At 42.0% G+C, this 21,084-nt stretch overlaps 1 protein-coding gene across 1 annotated transcript; it reads left to right on the forward strand.

The window, feature by feature from the left end:
* Nucleotides 1-1,948: 1,948 nt before the first annotated feature.
* Nucleotides 1,949-19,745, forward strand: gxylt2 (glucoside xylosyltransferase 2). Its single transcript, XM_047581789.1, has 7 exons — nucleotides 1,949-2,476; nucleotides 10,538-10,739; nucleotides 12,936-13,067; nucleotides 15,590-15,841; nucleotides 16,163-16,286; nucleotides 17,246-17,418; nucleotides 18,521-19,745. Exons 1-7 carry the CDS (start codon nucleotides 2,157-2,159, stop codon nucleotides 18,695-18,697), a joined length of 1,380 nt encoding a protein of 459 aa, XP_047437745.1. The 5' UTR covers nucleotides 1,949-2,156; the 3' UTR covers nucleotides 18,698-19,745.
* The last annotated feature ends 1,339 nt before the right edge of the window (nucleotides 19,746-21,084 follow it).

Here is a 21,084-nt window from a genome sequence, read left to right on the forward strand (position 1 = left end):
CTCCTCCTCCATCTTCCTCCTCTATCTAACCTTACATACTAGTGTACTTGTTTTTGTTTTTTTGATTGTCTTGTTGCTATATATATAAAGTGCATTTACATTAGCTACTCATTTATGGTCCTGGTCTCATCAGTCTGCCTATCCTCTCTCTTCTCTGTCCTTTTCTGTCTCTACCCTCAAGAAGATGGGTTCCTCCATATGAGCTGGTTCTGGTTCTGGTTCCTTCCTGTTTTAAAGGGAGCAACTTTGTGCTTCCTCAGATGGCTTCATGTTGGGTTTTGTAAAGCGTCTTGAGACGATTTGTGTTGTTATTGATGCTTTATAACTGTATAACTGTATAACTGAACTGAGTTGTGTGGGATGCTCTAACATTCACCACCATAGATGTCTATAAAACTGGCTGCGTTTAATACGTCTGTGGGCAACTAAGAGTCATTAGAGAACCACTCAATGGAGGATTAAACAAATCCTTCTTTTTAAGGTGAGTATTAGGTTGAAATATGTGGTTCTTAAAAAAAAAAAAAAATGTGTAAATGCTCATTTAGATCTGAACAAGCAGAAGATAATCCAACAAGTTCAGGATCTTTTGTTTTTGGATATCCACCGATCATCAGGCATAACATTATGACCACTGACAGGGGAAGCAAATAACATTTAAACCATCTTGTAACAATTCATTGTTCTGATGGGAAACGTTTGGACCTGGCATTCATCGTTGTAGATGTCACAAAAAGAAAGCAGCCGAATTCAATGAGATCTGGAATCCCTTTCTTGCATCCTTTAAGAACGTCAAAAGCTGAAGCAACTCTGTTAACGTGAGATGTCCTTGTGTGCGATTACATCATGTAGTTACTCAGTTTTGCATTTTGTTTTGTTCTTAGTTCTGTTTCCCTTTAACGTCTTATCACTCCAACCCAGAGTAAACTGAATGTTGTTCCTGAACATTTTGGAGCTCATTCATTGTCTTGGTCTCTTTTGAAAGCCAAGACTCTTAAGTTTCTATCAAAAAAAGACAGAATCACTTTACGTGGTTCTGTTGTTGAGTAATCAAAGTTGGCACACAGTTAAAAAATAAGACGTTGTTGGATTTTCATGAATTTTTGTTTTGAAAAAATGCATTGGTTGAATCCTATAATGACTTTTATCAATGAAATCAGAAGAAAATGACACATTGCATCATGCAGCATTTAGTCAAACTCAACTCGTGTACAGAGCTCTGATTGGTTCAAAAAGCTGCTGCTGTCTCACATAGGACCCAGAGGAATGAAAGGGTTTTTCCTTTGGGGTGGAGGACTGGATTCTTTTATAGTTTGACTGTTAGAAATTTTGTATTTATGGAAATTGTTAAAGCTCAATAAATACATGTCTATTTACACAACAGGCCGAAAGTTTGGAAGCAAGATCAAATTTGTACATAAAAGATCATAATTTCATTGGTATAAATGGTATATAAAATAAACATGATTATTACATGAAGAGTTACTTATCAGAAGACATTTTTACTGTAATTATCAGGTATTTGAGATTTTCTTTCTTCAAAGTAACCTCCCCTGGCTTTAACAATAGCATGTATATGGTACATATGAGGCATTCTTTACACAAGGGATATTTATATGCTGACTCTCAAAAGCCAAAGAGATTTGTGTTTTGTTTTGTTTTTTTACTTTTGCACTTAAGTTTGACTTTTGCACATCTTCTCAACCTTGAAACTTAGCACCTCTTTTCTTCTGCTGACATTTATTCAGTAATGTTCTGGTAACATTAATGTACAGCTGAAATGGTTCATATCAATAAAAGCAAAGTCTGGTTATGCACTAAAGTACATACAATAATACTCCTGCTGTTTTTTTAATAAAAGCAGCGGGAACAGAAACTTGAAGTTGCTTCCAAACTTTTGACCTGTAGTGTGTATGTGCAAAAGCTCAGTGTGCTGCTGCGGAAATCCTCGCGTCATTACGGTAAAGCCGAGGAAGCCACTCCTCCGCGGTGTAATCCTCCATGGACGATGAGGAGCAGCTCTCCGCTCTCCATCATCATCTGCAGAAAAATGCGAGCAGGGAGCGGCAACAAAATGTCAACCCGGACTCCTCTCCCTCCGCCGCAGACATGAGCGGAGCCCCGACCGCCTCCGCCACCCGCAACAAGTCGCTCTCACCATGCGCATCCACTGCAAAGTAGTTGCGATCGCCGTGTGCTTCGGAGTTTTCCTACTTTTGTACTTTTTGGGGGGCAACGCCGCGGACGATCCGCTGTTGAAAGAAGTTGGAGAGGAGCGGCACAGGCAGCAGAAGCAGAAGCAGCAGCAGCAGGAGGAGGAGGAGGACAGCAACTCCTCGCAGTTTCCCTCCGAGCTCCGACGCGATGCTGTTGCAAAGTTTGCGAGGAAACAGTCCGCCGGAGTCGGCGTGCGTCCAGAAGAGCCCCTCAGGGGACGGAAAGAGGGGAGAGCGATGAATAGAGGGGTGAATGCAAAGAGGTAAGGGGGAGTTAGTTAGTCAGACTCCACCGTGTCTCCTTTACTTCCGATCATTCCCATCTTTTCCTGTCGGTGAGAAGTTGAAGAGTGCGTCAGTGTTTTTATCATCCATCCAACTGCCTGCGTCGTGTGCCCAAGGACGCAGGGCTTTCACAATAGCCTCATCCGTCAGGGCATGCACATGGGCATCTGCTCATCTGCGTTTTATTTATTTGTCTCCTTTAATAGCTGTCCTCTCTCATGTTGGCCTGTGTGAATCACGGCTGTTGCAGTCTGCTCGGATGTCTGCCTGAAACGTGGCTAGAGACCATGGCTAATGTGATTAGGGGGGAAATGTTGTCAGTGTTTGCAGAGAGGATAACAACAGGGTGGCAAATCATTACCTGACCTCTACATCTTGACCCCTTTCTCTAATGTAAAGTAGGCCGTCCTCTTAATCCGTGACTGGGTTTAGGAGGAGTAAAGGTCACCTTCAAAATGCAATTAATAGAGGATATAGATGTGCGCAGCGCGCTCTGGGTCGCCACTTTAGAGTGTTCCATTCAAGCATGGACGTGGCGTGAAGCGGAAACCCATCCTGTCCAGCATTTGGTCGTCAAATTTGGCCAGAACCATCTGTGCGTGTGTGAAGAAGCCCATCAGGTGTGATTTTCAGATCCAGGAGGTCACATAGAAGCTGCACCCGTAAGATGATCTGCTTATGTGAACCATCAAGGCTGAATTTGTCGGTTGCTATTTCCGTTCAAGGATGGAAGCATTTTATTACATCTTCTAGCTTTTCCAATTTCGTCCTCGTGCATCCCCGTGTTATTTTTATTTTATTTTATTCCCACACTCCTGCTTTGAGTGCCAGCGATGCCACAGCAGTGGCCGCGGTGTGGTTGTGGAGATACCCACACTGCCTGCAGGCAGTAATATGTATTCCACTCCGCAGCCGGGCTGGAGGCTGGGGACACTGTTCAGTAGATAAAAGCCATCAAGGCGTTGCATTGAGAAAGGACCTTTGCGTCCTCCCAGAAGCCACGCTCCTCCATGTGTGCTCAGCACTGATAAGGGAGATGGGGTGGAAGAGGTCACCGGTGGCCGTTTGAGAGAGAGAGTAAAAAAAAAAAACACTAACAGGTTGGAAAATGCTCAAGACTGACCGCTGAGATTAGTGGAAGCACACTGGGCATCACGCCAAAGCCTCCACAAAAAACTTTCTTTTAATTGCACAAGCCGAGAGTATCAGACCAGAGGGTTCTGAACAATAGGGTGTAGTTTTCAAACAGAAACCCTGCAAAGTAGTCAATAACTAATGCTTGGGTGATGAATTATAGAGCTGGACTCGTCAGTTCTTTTATTCCTCGGCGTTTTGCGTGACAAACAGGACGTCTTTTCAGTCCTTTTAATCGCTGTTTTATGCTCCGCTTGTGTGTAAATCTGAACATAGGACAGATTTCCTGTGCGGCCTGCCTCACAGACAAACATCCCCGTTGTCCCTAATCATATCATTTCCTCTTGACACATCACACTACTTCCTGTAGGCCAAATATAGAAGGAGACGAGCTTCGTCTGACCCCCGCCGAGACACCGCCAATACAGCGCGCCGCCAAAAGCTTTGTCTCAAATCAGAAGACGTTCTTATTTAGTCGACTGACCAAAAATGTCTCCTATGAGTTTTACCTGTAACTTCAGTTACATGTACAAGATTACATGTTCTAGAAGTACATAACACAGATGTAAGCCACCTGTCTGCTTCGTGATATTGCATTACAGCCTGCATCTGCAGGATTAGATTGGTGTTGATACTTCGTGTTGAAACAAATCCCCTGCCCTGTCACTTCGAATATAGTTAAGCAGCAAAGAAGTCACTTTTCTTCAGGCGGTATTATGCATACCTATAAAAATGTCATCTCGCATGACTGAGCGCACTCTGCTCGGAGTGGTTCGTAACCTCCCTACTTGCCTGTGTAGCCTGATGTGTTTGGAGAGGGTTGCTCCTGTGAGCCTCATCAGTTATGTCTGTCTGTTAGTTTGGCTAACTCACTTTTAAATTACTGGTGTATGAGTCATTTAGGGCAGAAAGATAGACACAGAGTCGGGTTGGGTAAAATCCTCAAGGAGTTGAAAGGCAAAGCCTGGAAGTGATAAATCATGCCAAATAAAATAATAATAGGTTTTCCTAACCTTTAGAGACTGCAGCATTTGCGCAACGGAGACTTTCTCTGTTTTTACATCAATGTAAATTTAACTGTTGACCAAATGGCAAGCTTGTGTTTCACAGGAGTTTTGACATGTCAAGAGAAAGTCATGGATTCACTGAAAACAAGGACAAGACATCCCACTGTGAGGCAACTAGGGAAGTTCTTCAAAGGGGAAAAGCAAAAGACACAGGATTAGCTGGGAGGCTAGGAAGAGATTTAACCTGCACAAGTGACTGAAAAGTCGCCATTTGGAGTCCAGTTAATGGCAATGGTGTGGGACACACAGCTGAAACCACTGATGTTCTTGAAATCACCAAATGGGCTAATCACCTGCAAGCTTTTTCACAGCTTATAAAATCAAAGCTACATCGAGGTACCAAAGCCATCTGTTCTGCAACTGGCCATTTGAGGTGTTAAAATACCCAACATTACAAAAGAAATAAACTTGGTGACATCCTGGTACAAAAGACTTTTGCAGTTTTTCCATTCATGACATTAGTGTGGTGAATCCAAAAGGCATTTAAAGAAAGGCAACTGGACTTGTAGAATTTCTTGAAGACGTTTCATCCAAGTAGCTTCTTTAGTTCTGAGAGACTGGTGGGAAGTTGAGGTTTAAACAGGAAAACTCTGTGGGTGAAACCCATCAGAAACTTGCTCGACTTGTTTCTGTAATAACCAGAAACTGTAAAGGCACCAGAGGCCAATATCATGAAGCAGAATGATGGACTTAGCAAGGTAACTTCAGGGTTAACCCTGGGTTTTTGATATCACGAAGCTGGATTCATTCTTATGGAGGTACATTACCATGGTAACTATCTCTGAACGGCAAAACTGCTTCGGGTCAGGGTAACTTTCAGGATTGATCTGAATCCGATGGCTCCACCCACTGGCCAATCAGCTGTTCAGGAAAGAATCACGTGTTCTTTCATTGAAGACCCGATTGAGATCGGAGCCCAAATCACTAGAAGAGCGTTAACGCATCTACAATATTAATGTGGATAAGAAGCAAACACAGCCAATTGTGGCATTGGCTTCCAGCTTTATTGTAGCCAATGTAACATTATGGAATTAAGAAATGACTTTATCTGCTCCCATGTTCTTTTTACTCCAGAGGGCTTACATCTGGGGGAATGAGACTAATTATCATACATGCGATTCATCTATGCAGCGCAGTGATTGGGTTTCGTGGCTTCGTTAAATGTAAACTAATTGAGCCATTGATGTGTAATTTGCACATTTATGCAATCTGCAATCCTTTACCATGCCATTTGGTGTCTCTTCGATGCAGCCACGGTGTTTGACTTTTCAAGATTTCGAGTGAAATTTACTTTTTTTGCTCCTTTTTGCTGGCGGATCAGCGCTCATGATTGTGATTGGTCTGCTGCCTTGGAACCTGCCCTTATATGTGCACATTCACCGATTCACAACAACACAAACCTGAGTTGAGTTACCGAGTTGATAACCAGCATCGTGATACTGCTTATCCAGATTGTCATTGTTGTGGATAGGTTCAGCTGGATAAGTTGGGAGTAGCCCAAGTAAGTTGAGCTTCGTGATACAGGCCTCAGGTGCCACTAATTTAAACCTCAACTTCCCACAAGTCTCTCAGAACTGAAGAAGCTACTCGGATGAGTGATGAAACATCTTCTCAAAACTCTACAAGTCCAGTTTCCTTCTTTTGTGTTACCATGACCTGGATGACTGACAACATTCACAGACACTTGGTGTGGTGAAGTTATTTCCTCAATCACAGATGTCTTTATTTACCTATTACTTTAGTATTGCCGTGTGCTTCTCCATCTCTGCACTTTTCAAATTGATTGTTATGGATCAATGAAGATGGAACACATCGAGTAAAGGTTAACTGAGGAGGTTTGGAGATACAAACATTTGTATGACTTGCAAAATTCTGCCAAAAAGCAAATTGTCGCCATTGTTGACAGTGAAGCAGGGAGAAGACAAGTAAATAGAAATTAAGCTGTTGGGTAGTACCTTTGTACAGCGCACAAGTGTAAATGGCTTCCACCGGTGAAGGCTACATGCAGGAGTATTTTAAATGAGCCTTAAGGTGGAGTGCGTTACGCTTCAGGAATCCTATGAGCAACGTTGTGAAGGGTTCTTGCGTCTTTCTATACAGCCAGTGGGCACAAACATTATTGGTGTTGGCAACATTCTTGTTTTCAGAGAACAGAGGCAATAAACTTATGTACGGGTCAGTGCCCTATAATTACCAGCTCACTGACGAAATGTCCTGAGGGTGTGTTTGGCGTGCGATGCAGCAAACACACTACAACTGTCCCCAATGGTTACGCTTCATCAGTGCAACCTGTACTTAAGAATTTAGGCTTAAACCTAATTACAGGTGATTAAGCTTATGAAGCCGCAATTATTCGGTTCCCAGTGAGTAATCAGTCGAACGTGTGTTTTAGACCATGTAACCTGTACAACATTTCAAAAGTTACATTCTTTTGTTGTTTAGTCGGCACATCTTCGATAAATAAAGACTCATTACTCATTCATCTTGAAGACTTCAAGTAATACAAGACGGTGACAGAATGAAAATCAGATTGTCTGTAGTTTGACTCATCGAGCTGTGGCTGCAGCAACAGCTACTCAGAAAGTGCCAGAGCTTCGTCTGCTTTGATTCGTGCCTCGTAACTCGTTGAACAGCTTGCAAAGTCGGTCAATTCTGAGAATAATCTCTAGTTTTCACTGTCAAGTTGTCATCATCATCGGCATGGACGCTGGTGTTTGATGCCGCTTCAAACCAAAGTGAACGTGTTTGATATATGTCCAACAAGATGCATTTTTATTCATTTAAATGTCTTCAAGGTGTCCTTTTGGTGTAGTTTTTGCCCTGCTGCTTCTTCCCTCTGAACGTGTACATTTTTCTTTGACATAATCTTTAAAGGTTCTGCTTTTTCTTTCGCACCTTCAAGTGTTGGCTCTGGAGCTTTTCAGGCACAGGGCTCCTTCTCTGTTCCTTATGCAGCCAGTAATGAATTCAGTCCTTTTGTACCTCTTCCCTGCGTTTTGACTGCTTCCAGATGTGGGGATCAGTGCCATGACACAAACCATCATGTGTGCAGCCCGTGCTTTATGCAACAGAGACACATTTTTTTATGTTGTTTCAATTTTATACAGAAGGTTTCATTTAGTTTTTTGCACGACTAAGTGCGATGTAATTGCCCCCCTTGTAGGCGATACGGATTGCATTTTTTGGGGAGGGAAAAACAGGAATGTGTGTTCAGCAACCTTGACAGAGTGTCGGCCTTTGAAGCGTGGCAGACAGATTTCTCGGCACCTTCTCGTTCATCCTAATCTGCGGTTCATCATTGTCCCTCAGCCATGCAGAAAACGAAGTGTCACGCTTGGAGACAGCCCTGCAAACCCACCTGTCAAATTTCACTCTTCCCATCCGTGTCACGGTAGACTCGTTGCTTCCTCCAGACTCGGAGGAAATCCCGGTCTTTTAGAATTGTAAAAACAATTGCCTTCCACCACTGTCCTCGTCCAAAAAAATAAAAGAATTCTGCACAATGAAACAAACGTGAAACAAAGGGCTCTTTGTTCTTCTACGCACACATTTGCCAGCCTTGTGCAGTGTGTGTGCGTGGAGGACAAGGAGACGGTGTCGGCCTTAGCTTCAGGCTGCCTCACTGTACAAATGTTTCTCTAAGATAGCGGGAGATACTCCACATGGCTGAGTGTGTTTTAACACAACAGCAACAGCAGCAGCAGCAGTAGTAGTAGCTCTGCAGACAGTGGAACGTTTCTATTTTTTTTTTACATCAGATAAAGGACCTCCTTGCCTTTGAGCATGTAAGAACAGAGTCCAGTGGGAAATCTCAGCGCTGCAGAAGAAAAAGAGAAGTGGTAGTGTGTGTGTGTGGTAGTGTGCGAAGCCATTGTTGAACCGCATGTAAAGCTGCAGATTCACGTCTCCGAGAGAAAATCCTCGACTCTGTACCTTGTCTATTTGACAAGGGGATTATCTGCTGTTTTCTTGCTTCCTCTTCTTTTCATTCCCATAAAGCCCAAATTGAATTCTTTTCTGTGCCTCTGACATATTCATGAAGTGACATTTCTGTTCAAGAGTGACGGGTTGACAGGTGAGGAGGATGGGAGCACGCAGAGACTGGATGCATTTGGTGGAAGACGGATATTTAGTTGTACAACATCAGTATTCTTGGGTATTTTGGCTTTATAGCTGTATATTGGCTAATGTTGGATAATTCACTGAATACCTTTCTTCTACCATGCCCATATTCTCTGATGAGAAACGATGTGGCAGCGAGTATTTTTAGTGGTAATTTTTCTGCCAGTGGGAACATGTCTTGTGGAATTCCGCAGGGAAGTTGTTTGGGTCTCCTTTTGTTTTCTATTTTCATAAATGACCTTAATTATGTATGCAGATGACTCTACTTTGTTCTTCAGGGAGAAGCTTCAGGTTGAGTTAAATAACATAACCAAATGCCAGAACTGAATTCATTGTATATAGGATTGGGAATGCTCTTGCTAATGCCAACGCACCTAATTTATCTGCAGATCAGTTGAGCAGGTAACTAAGATCAAATGATTAAGTATTAAATTAGAGAATTTATTGAATGCGAATTTATAGAATTGATCATATTGTTTTGAAGAAATGCTCTGCCTATGTTCCATTTTCTGTTTTGAGTGACATTTTTCAGTCAGTCTCAGAGTATTGCCTGCTTATTTGGTCAAGTGCAGCTCAGAAACATCTTAAAAAAAAAACTTTAAATTGCACAGAACAGAGCAGCTTGATTAGTTCTCCATTGTTCTTTCCGTGACGATAAATTAAAATATTGTCTTTTGACTTTATTGGGTTTGATTTTAAAAAGTTACTTAAACATAAATTCCTATGGCCCTGTATAGATAAGTACATGAAACGTAACTGTATAGATGTATCATTATGTATCACGTATAGGCTGCATTCTTGACACTATATTGGTTATTGTTGTTTGATTTATACTCAGAGTAACTTCACTTATTTGTTGAATTATTATATTTTATCTATGTTTTCTATTTTAGTTATATAGTAATATGGTAATATTTCAAGTTTAGTTTTTTTTCGTTGCTGAATTAGCGACCACTTGGTGGAAGCTGATGTTGATCCTAATGAAGAATAAATAGTCACAGCTGTTTTGGTGGCACAACGGAGACCTACACAATATCAGGATAGTGGTGATAATGTTACCGGTTATCGGTGTAGGCTTAAAGGCTTTTCTACCATGTCATTAAACTGAGCACTGTATAAGGAGAAGTAGTGGATTTCAGTATAATTTGTGCATTTTCCTAAAATTCGTCGTGTGTACACTGTGCGTAGGTGTATGAAACACTATCAGGGTTATGTTGGCTTAAATAAACTAGAAATGTGCATTTCAACTTTCACAAGTCCACAGTGGTCAACCCTCACGTGGGAGACTCAAATTGCAGCGTCTGTTTGGGTAATTTCATTTCGTATGCGTGTTTTGACTCAAGTGCACCGTCGTCCATCTGTTGAGTACAAATTGCTCATCACAAGCTCTGCAGCACACAGGCCAATTTACGAGCGATGAGTGAGGGAAACAAGGTTTGTGATTGTCAGCACATCCGAAACCCCGCTCACACTCCCCTCCCCCTTTACTCACACGTGGCCTTGGCCCATTTAGATCTGAAGAGACTGCTGGGTGCAGAAAATTGCACATCCTGCACATCATTTGTTGGATTAGCAGAGCAGGTTTTTATCTCCGTGTTTCCTATTGTTGCACTTCACTGCAAAGAAACGAGGAACCAGACTCTATTCTCTTTAAATAATGTCGGGTTTTTGTACAAGCGGTTCACCTTTGTCCCTCTGTTTCACTGTCTTTCCCAGCAAACCTCGAAGTAATGTGGCCCGATCTGTGGTGAAGCGCCCCCGAGCCCAGGAGGAGGTCATGCACTTGGCCGTGGTCGCCTGCGGGAACCGTCTGGACGAGACCCTCACCATGGTCAAATCGGCCCTCCTGTTCAGCCTGAAGAAGATCAAGTTTCACATTTTTGCCGAGGACCCTCTGGCCCCGCAGTTTGAAGAAAGGGTAAGACTCGTGCAGAACACGTACGGCAGATTTATTCACTTAAAAAAGGAGCCTCCTGCTTTTATCTCCTGCTTGGATACAGTGTGCAGCACATGTTAAACACCTCCTCTCTATGCAGCCAGATGACATCAAGATCAGAGCAGTCTTGGCTCTCTCTGACTCACACTGGTACAACCCTTTTATCTCAAGGCTGTGGCGTAATATATCACCAAGGCTCCCAGCTTTTCCCCTTCAACACCGTGTATCACTTCAAAGTCACCTTTGCAGAGGTACCTAGCGTGAATTAGATTAGTTCCACTGACACTGTAACCAACAGTCTATTAGCGTCAATTAATGGACCATGAACGTTGAGTAAAGTGACTTAAAGGTCCCACATTATGTAAAATTCACTTTATAAAGGTTTTCTAACAGTAATATGTGTTAGCCTGTGTATGAGGTCCCAGAGGTGAAAAAATCTGTCACTTCCCTCACTTGCTTGCTCCACTTTTTGGCAAATATGTGCTCAAACAGGCGTAGCTGAAATCTTTCCCTTCTTGACTTCATGTGGGAAAGTATCCACTCCCTTCAGTAGTGGATACTGCCTTTGAGCCCGCCGTCTAAAGTTACCGAGCAGGTGCCATTTTTTCTCCTTGCAAACCTTCTCGAATACACATGGCAAAGGTACAAGGAGGCCGTTGCTCTGTTGTTGGATGCATCAACGAACCATAACAATTACCGTCATGGTTAACGGAAGCTACCGTTAGGTACACGCTAGTAACCCATAAGAACAAACGTAACATATTCAGACACACAGTATTTATAACTAACTATTCAGAAACGTTCTTCTGCAGCCGCAAAGTCTGAACTTCTTCAGGAAACTCTCCTTCTAGGTCAGGTTCTGGTTCAGTTCGATAACTGTGCCTGGTTATCGAACTGGTGTGTCTCTACCAGCCACAGTCATAAATCCACTGTAAACATCAGTGCATGGTGACCATTGACTGTATAAACTATGGACAAACCCATCATAGCGTCATCCATTGGATTCTGAACCTCCTAAATAAAGCCCATGGTGGGCAGAGCCTTCGGTCGCCATGTTGGATTTACCCCACCCACACTTGGATATTCCAAGTATGGACATGGGGGGGGGGTTGTGCTACCTTTCTGCTACCTGTTAGCTCAGGCTACCACCTGTAACTCAAAGCGGGAACGCCCTTAATTATGCAGAATTTTAAACCTTAGTAAAAAATAAACAAATGAGTAAAAAAATAATTCCACCCCGGACAGTTGTCATGAATAGTGCAACTATTGAAGCAAAAGTTGTTTCTTGTACCAGGCTGTAAACATGTTTAATAATGCTGTAAAGTTGGGCGTTTTAACATGAGGGTCTATGGGGATCTGCTCCCTTTTGGAGCCTCAAGTGGCCACTTGATGAACTGCAGTTTTTTGCACTTCCGCCCGGGCTTTATTGCAGTGAAAGCCACATCCTGCCCCCTAGCAGGGCATGGAGTAGGCGTGGACAGACACAGCTAAGTAGCACTTAAAGGTACAGACACAGAAGCAGCCTGTTCTCAGTAGAACTCATTAGATCGACTCTTGAACTGGCTGAAATTCAGGACCAAGGCTGAATTTGGGGTTATATACTTTGAAAACAATAAATGTTGGACCTCTGCAACCTATTTGAAATCTTTAAAAAAATTTACAATATGGGACCTTTAAACTCTTTAACCTCCAGCCTCGTTGAATTAATGCCACGTGGAGGAAATTCCCTTGTGAAAGACGAGGAGTCGTGTCAGTTGAAGCCTCTGTAATGTAGCACAGGTTTTGAGCAGCTTTCGGCCACGTACACAATGTACGGGTGTTAGAGTGGTTGGTCTGAATCGTGTTTCATCTTTTGGGGCTTTCTCAAGCTTTTCAGGGCCCGATCTGTTAAACCCTCAATTGCGGAAAGATTCAACCCCTCACTTTAAGACGGAGCCTTCCCTTGTTTAGACTAAAGCTTTTTAATAAAACAACAGCTGGCAACTGCATGTGTGTTCCACATGACGTCATCGTTTCTGAACGGCCTTTATGAGCTGATAAGTCTGTGAGAAGGGAAAGAGAGAGATTAGCTTTCACTGTAATTGTTGTTTGTCTTGACTCTTTCTCACACTTTCTCGCACAAGCTCAGAATCAGACACTTCCTCTGTGTAACGCTGCGACGTGTTGCTTCACTTCCAGCTTAACCGGTGGCCCCGATCCGTCTCAGCCAAGTTCCAGTACAGCGTCTACCCCATCTCCTTCTCCGTGGGCAACGCAGACGAGTGGAAGAAGCTCTTCAAACCCTGCGCTGCTCAGAGACTCTTCCTCCCTGTAAGGCTGCGCCGCTCATCTCGCCTCACATCCTCACCACGCTTAACGCCATTAACCAGCGCTGAGCATTTTTTCCAACCCTTTCATTTAATTCCAGTGTGCGGTTATAATTAAATACTTATGCTTACTTATTATTGATGATTTCACACTGGTTCTGCAGCTTTTACTTAACAAATAAGCACTCTCCAGAGACTGAATCCGGTAATTTCATCAAGTGAAGCTTGCGCCTGGTTATTGATTTCCTATTTCTGCCTGTGTTCGTTGAAATAGCAGCCGGACTGCTTACAATGTAATGGACATATTGCAGCTCAGACAGATCCATAGGTGTTCTCCTCTCACTGCGACGTGGTGAGTGGGCATTCAATATTCACTCTATTAGGAGCACCTGCAGACTGAATTATTTACGGGCTGGATCGGTACCTCCTGATTTATTACGATCGCATAACAAACGATGCAGATTGTGCTGCAGACGTCTAAATGTAAAACAGAGATTCGAATTCCTAAATAACATTTTCTCATGCAACGATCATTCAATTGTTCTCTAAGCCATACATCAAACTGCATATGAGTAGAGGAGCTTTGTTCAGATGGAGTTTGTTGGCTTTGATGTGCTTCGACTAAACCCGTGTTATGGGTCAGAACAGCATCTGCAATGTTTTCCCCTGGTGGGAAAATCAGCTCAATATCTATAGATCTGTTCATGTAAACACATCTGACCACGTACGTAAAATGAAATCCATGCACAATGAATTATGTGGCAAACAAAGCAATTGTAACATTTGTGCAACTTGTGATATCCTCAGTGAACTGCCTAAAATTGTGTAGGTCCAAAACACTGGTGGCTCATCAGCAACACAATGTTGTTAGTGGGGGCCTTTAAGGGGAGGGGCTTCTTGTGAATTATCCCACAGATACTTGATCAGTTTTAGATCTGGTGAATTTCATTCCTTTAAAGGTAAAGTGCTTTATTTGTCATTATACTTGCACAAAATCAAATTACATGGTCGGATGGTGGGAAGGTCTTGAGCCACTGCAACTGTCGGCCAACATGCCCCAGTGCATCCATGTTTCTGGGGTGGGAGAAAACCAGAGGAAGGAAACCTTTACTGTGAGGCACCAGTGCTACCAACTGCTATGAGGTCAGGGTGCCTGGTCTGGTCCAGATGGGTGCTACATGTCTAAGTAACATCCACATAAATGAATGCCAGGTCAAAAAGTTTCCCAGTAGATTTTTTTACAAGACGGTCGCTGTTATTCACGTCTCCCGTCATAATGTCATAATGTTATGGCTGATCGTGTACACTGCACTTGTTTTAGCTGTCATTTCTTGTTCAATCCGACACATTTTTTATTTTTTTTGTCGCAACAACTTGCTGGATTTTAGTTCTTTTTTAATGTGGAACAGCATTTATTGCGATTTAATTGACCCGATCTGGACCAGACGTCACCATCGGTGAATGAGTCAATGTCTGGGTGAACAAGCCGTGGGCAAACAATGTGTTTTATTCTCGGATTATTGAAGACATATGTACCAACAGCAGCTCAATGCCATACAGACAAACGACTCCAGTCCAGACTGAAACATCTCATTAAACTACTGGGTGCATTGTCATTATATCTGGTGCAGACACTCTTGTTCCAATCAGGATGGACTGTTATAACTTCCCCTCTCTCATCAAGCTCCTTTTTCAGGTCTGTGTTTTTTAATTTTGGCGGTACGTTGGTTCGTGATGGCTTCGCCTGCAAAAGACTAATCATTCTCCCATCAGCCCCAGCTGCGTATTGTGTTGTGTGCTAATTAGCTAATTGGCTGCAGACTCGGTAGATTTGATGGAGACAGTCATGGTGAACAGGAGCCTGCTGCACAGTACTGGAGCCTGAAGAGTAAAAATAAAAAATATGCTCCAGCTAAAGTCTCTTTTCCTGCACCTTACATTAATCAAAAAATTTGAATTAGAAAAACCTTTATATTACAATTGCAGGTTCCAACAGCATACATAGGGACAGAAAAATAACAAGAAGAAAGAGTGGACTGTGGAAAAGATAAATAATAAGACAAAAAAATAAAATAGAATAAACAATATACAGGTGTTGGCATATGTACAAAAAGGATTAAATTGCAACAAAAAATATTTAATGCATAATGATTGTCGGATATTGCACAGGGTTCTACACAGTACAGAAAAAGTAGTGAATGATGAGAGTGTTGAACCTGGAGGAGTAATAATATTGCATATATTACAAGTGTTCATTGTGGAGCCAAACAGCAGCAGGAATTAAAGATCTGTATTTTTCCTTCACACATTGTGCAAAATGCACACACATACCTTAAGAAACCTAAAGATAAGATAATACTTCATTGATCGCCATTGGGGAAATTCAAATGTTACAGCAGCATTAGTCAGAAAAATAAAACAGTGAAAGAAATTAAATAGAACATAGACCTAAACTTAAAACCTAAACATAACCGCAAACGTCACTTCAGTCTATTGCGATATGATAGATTGGATTTGTACTTTCAGGTGATCCTGAAGGACGTGGACTCGTTGCTGTACGTGGACACTGACGTGCTGTTTCTACGGCCCATGGATGATATCTGGAGCCTCCTCAAGTCCTTCAACCAGACCCAGCTGGCGGCGATGGCCCCGGAGCACGAGGTGCCCAAGATCGGCTGGTACAGCCGGTTTGCGCGCCACCCGTTCTACGGCGTCACGGGGGTCAACTCCGGGGTCATGCTGATGAACCTCACCAGGATCCGCAGTGCACTGTTTAAAGTAAGGATGAAAACACGGTCCCTGTTTCCTCACACACTGCTCGGTAGAGAGCTAAAGTGGGCCGAGATTTCCCTCTTCAGTTTCTGAAGGGTTTGTTTCTTTGAGTGCTCTGAGTGGGCTGTGATTGAAGCCTTCTGATTACCACGCTAGCATCACACACTTCTGCCCTCAGAACTCAATTTAGCAGCTCTTAACACTGGCAGCAGATTGGAAATGGAAGTTGGAATGTAAATGTGCTCCTCCTTTGATGATTTTTCTTTTTTTTTTTTTTTTCCCCAAGGCTGCTCTTGAGCTGTTTTTTTGTTGATGTCTGTATTTCAGAACAGTTTGATCCCCACTGGGTTGTCATGGGAGGATCTTCTCCATCCTCTCTATCAGAAGTACAAGAACCACATCACCTGGGGAGATCAGGACCTCCTCAACATTATCTTCCACTACAACCCGGGTACACTGCTTTTTTTTCTCCCCCTTATTCATAAAACACCTCCTTCATTCATATTCATACACTCCTCTTATTTTAAAGGTGGCAACAACTTCACGATACGTATCACGACACTTGAGTGACGATACATTATTGCGATATTATGATACTGCGATATATTGCAATATTCTACCTAGTTCACAGAAATTTTCAAATTTAAATGCAGCTTAAAATACTTATTGTATATATGTACATCAGATGACAGTGGTAGTTCATTGGCAGGGTTTAAAGCATTCCTGCACTGTGCCTGATCTCCTGCGTGTGACGTTTGATCGCGATTAATAAAACAAGATCAGCATTTTGCAAAAATTGCATTGTCAATTGAGTTCATCTACCAATGGAGTGAGAGTAACGCAGCTTTCACTCTAGCCAGTCAGAAGTAGGGTGAGTCATGGAAAACTTGGTTGAGGTCCAGCTGATGCTGCATTCAATACCACTTGGGGAATATGAGTTGTCATTCTTGGAAATGAATATTGTACCGGAAGAAAAAGTATCGCGATATATTACCATATCAATGTTTTTACCCACTATATGATTATCCATTTGTGCTTTATGCATGCATTTCTGAATACCAGTCTGCATATAAAACACTAGTTTCACGCTATCATCACATTCACATAAATTCCATCTTATTTTTCACTGCTGAGAAACCAGTAAACAGACGAGGCTGTTGCTGCAGGCATCAGCAGACTCATTTCCAGCTGCAGCAGCCAGATGTGGGTATTAAATGCTCGGGGCTGTCTGGCAGAGCTGGCATCATCTCTTTTTTTTTTGTTTGTTTGTTTGTTTACTCAACAACAGAGCTGAATGAGGCATTGGTGTTACATGTAAAAGCATTTAGCTCTCATGTTAGTAATAGTTCAACCTCTTTTATTTTATTTATGAGCGCATGGTTCACATCTTCTTGTTTTTTTTCCCCCTAGAGTGTCTCCTGATCTTTCCCTGCCAGTGGAACTACAGACCTGACCACTGCATGTACGGGAGCAACTGCAAAGGGGCCGAGGAGGAGGGCGTGTCCATCCTCCACGGCAACCGCGGCGTGTATCATGACGACAAGCAGCCAGCGTTCAAAGTGGTCTACGACGCCATACGTGACGTGAGTATCCCCCGTGCTAATGATATGAGTTACATTCACACCATCACTGAATATATTGCACCGCTATTAATTCCCTATGACTTATTGAGTTATGATGGGACATGGCAGCATTTTCAGTCACGTGTATTTACGTCACTGTTTGTATTCCGTCAGTCTAAGTGGTGCCTTGGAATTAATTTGAAGAGAAATATAGCTAATAGTAGTCACTTTATAGTCACTAAAGCCATTTTATTTGGTACACTAATGGAAAATGAAAATAGTTTTAAGCATAGAAAACAGGATAGAAAACATACAACCGTCCTGTAACGGCTTCATGAAGATAAATCTCAGCTGCATAAAGTAACGGACAGTTTCCTTTTTTTGTACTATTCATTGTTGTTTCTATTATTTTGAAACCCCATTTTAGTCACTTGTGCCAGGCTAAATAACAGGAGCTCTTGAGTTCAGTAACAACATACACCAAGCAGCCACAACATTATGACCGCTGACAGGTGAAGTAAATAACATTAACCTGGCATTCATTCATTCATTCATGTCAATGTCCCCCCTCCCCCTCACCCCATACCAATGACACTCCTCGATGGCAGCAGCCATCCCCAGCAGTCTTGTGTGGATGGAAATGTGTTATTGTGTATTATTATATATGTATTATTACTGTTTCTTCTGGATCATGGAGAACGGGAACCGCTGGCTTAGCCCAGTTAAAATTAAAACAGAAGCATGTTTCCCAAATGTTGGACTGTACCTTTAAACAACTTCCTTTGGCTTGGAAAAAAGGAGCATCTATGAGTCTCTATTCTGTGTTGCAAATTCCATCCTCTTGGCTTGCATTAAACAATCTGGGTCATTTTTTTTAAATTTAGAACTTGTTTTTCTCCGGCAGCAGAGTCAGTTCCCCCTGCTTTGCCGAGATAAGCCTCTTAAAGACAAGTCGGGTCGTAATTTACGGTTAATACGGCGCCCCCACCCCACCCCGTTCCTGCTAACAGAGTTTATAAAAGCCATTTAGCCATGTGTGATATGTTCCATTAAATATATATATATATATATTTGGGATTGCTAACTGAAGTTTGGCGATGTCTCTGCCATTGTGTCTCTGCAGTTTCCCTTTGAGGACAACATGTTCCAGTCGCTCTTCTACCCCATCCAGACCAAGTTCCTGGACACAGTCAACACCCTGTGTGGTCGGATTCCTCAGGTCTTCCTCAAGCAGATAGAAAAGACAATGAGGAGCGCGTTTCAGGAAAAAGTTGTGCGACACGTCAGACCACTGAAATAACTCCTTGTGGATTGTCTGCACTTGCATTGAGGAAGTTCCTGATAGACCTTCTGGAATAAGGATCAAATAATGCACATCATGCATATAGAACTCCCCTCATTCTCCTGGTGATGGTATGGGTAATAAACCTATATATAAACAGAGACGCATACAGTGCTGGTCAGTGATGCCACAGAATAGATTTGCCTTATTGCCCTTATCTTTATATTTGCATCACAGTTGCTTACGGGTGATTTATGAGAACGTTGGGGGAAAAAAGACTGCATGATTTATTTTGTTTTTTGTCACGAACAATGCTCATCTCAAGTGAAAGAAACGTTTGAGACATCTTTTTTTTTTGTCAACTCAGCAATTGTACAAAGACGTCTGCCTCCTTTTACTTTTTCCTCCTCGCCGTTAAGAGGAGGTACGTGCCACTGAAATGCAACTCTGGAAAGCTTCACTACTTGTGCAGTAGTAGATTTCGTGAACCGCTCCTCTTGAAAATTGAAAAAGTTGAATGTGAAAGTTTTTGCAAGCAAACCACTTGAATTGTGAGCCTGTGTGAATGACGAAGAGTTCTGATCTGCAGTCGCCAAATGCCGCTGACAGTATTAAGTAGAGCACAACACATGAAATAACGATATTTTTTTTTTTTTTTTAATGTTATATACCGAATGTTAAAAATGCACTTTGAGAATGATTTTAATACTGGATGTTTTTTTTTTTTTTTGTATTCATGTTGACATCAGATGCTACCACCGAATCCAAACCAAAAGTGCTAGCATTGAAATAAAGAGACATCCTACAGTTAATGATGTGCCATATATATGTCTGCCTCAGTTACTATTTACAAGACAGTGAGTGTATAGGCGTGTGTGTGTGTCTGTGTTGAGAGAGTATCCTGGCTCGTCATAATGTGATGATATGGGTCATGTGTTTTTTAAACATTGCTGTCATTGTGTTATAATGATCTCAATGTATCAAATCATTTCAACCTGGAAACAGAAAATGGCTGTATGGTCAACACGCGTTTCTAAAATAAAAAGATGCAATGTACTGAGCCTAATTCAGCCTCAGTTACTCATACACGGAGGGGAATATGTTAACCTCCTGAGACCCGGCGTCCTCATATGGGGACTTTAGATTTTAGGTTTGCAGCAGCTTATTCTGCTTCTTTTAGACCTGTTGTCTTCATACAGAGACACTTCTGTCTGCCATGTACTGGTAACGAAGAGTCAATACACTTGTTTATTTATGCTTATTAATTTTTCTAGTTTGATATTATATGCAAATTTAACAACTTTGGAAGTACTTGTCTGAGGATGTTGGGATTTCATCATTTCCAATTCTGCTTTTACATTAACATTTTTTTTATTTTGGTACACTTAAAGTGACTTAAATTGTAGTATACACTGAAACAATCCCTGTCCCTATGATTGTTTTCAAAAACTACTTCCAGTTCAAGGATTATGCTTATTTTTTTCTACTTCTTAGGTCCCACTAATGAAAAATACCTAATGATCTTAATATTCATGTAAAGAAATTAAGATGCTTTCCAAACAAATGCTTGGGTCTCAGAAGGTTAAACAACACAAATGGGTACTTTCCTTCAGTCACTTACTACGGTTGCTAATGACTAATGTTTTCAGTATCTGTTGAGGTCACTAGTGCAGCAGTTACCGGAAATGTCTGGTTGTGGTAACTGCAACTAATCATTTCCGGTAACTGCTGATCAGTTGTCTACTACAGGAGCTTGGAGGGATTTATGGTGCGTTCCATTTACCTCAGAGTGCGGAAGAAACTTGGTGTGTTCAATAATTAAATTTTTTGAGCCCCCAGTGAAATTAAAGTTTTTAAAAATTGATATTGCAATAATGTTAAACTAAATTTAGGCTATTTAAGATACACAAATTGTAAACTGATCAGATAAATTGAACCAACTCATGAGTTTTTTACTACAATTATTTACAGTGTTGAAATCTACAAGACCACACAAGGCAGAAACATTCAGTCCAACTGAAAAACCGACCAGCAGGCTAGCAGTCAGCTACCAACTAGCAACCAACAAGAAGACACCAGCTCAACCAACACCTCTCCCCTCTGCCAAGATCGGAAGTAAAACACTAGAAGACACCGGCTAACTAACCTAGCCAACAGCAGTAGGCAGTATGCAGCACATCATTGGGGTTTTCCAGTGGACACCTCCCTTCACTGATGTTTCTTTAAGTTGGGCCCATGACACCTCAAGAAGGCTTAACAGTGAGTTCCAGCATCTTGGAGTCAACCCCCTCAATGCAGCCACCACGCAACCATGTGACTTTCAACCGCGAGATTAGCTTAGCCCTATTACAACTACTAACTACTAAAATTTTAACTGTTTAATTTAAGTGTAGAAAAAAATTCAC

The sequence above is a fragment of the Mugil cephalus genome, chromosome 4 (assembly GCF_022458985.1).
Source record: "Mugil cephalus isolate CIBA_MC_2020 chromosome 4, CIBA_Mcephalus_1.1, whole genome shotgun sequence".
Classification (NCBI taxonomy): domain Eukaryota; kingdom Metazoa; phylum Chordata; class Actinopteri; order Mugiliformes; family Mugilidae; genus Mugil; species Mugil cephalus.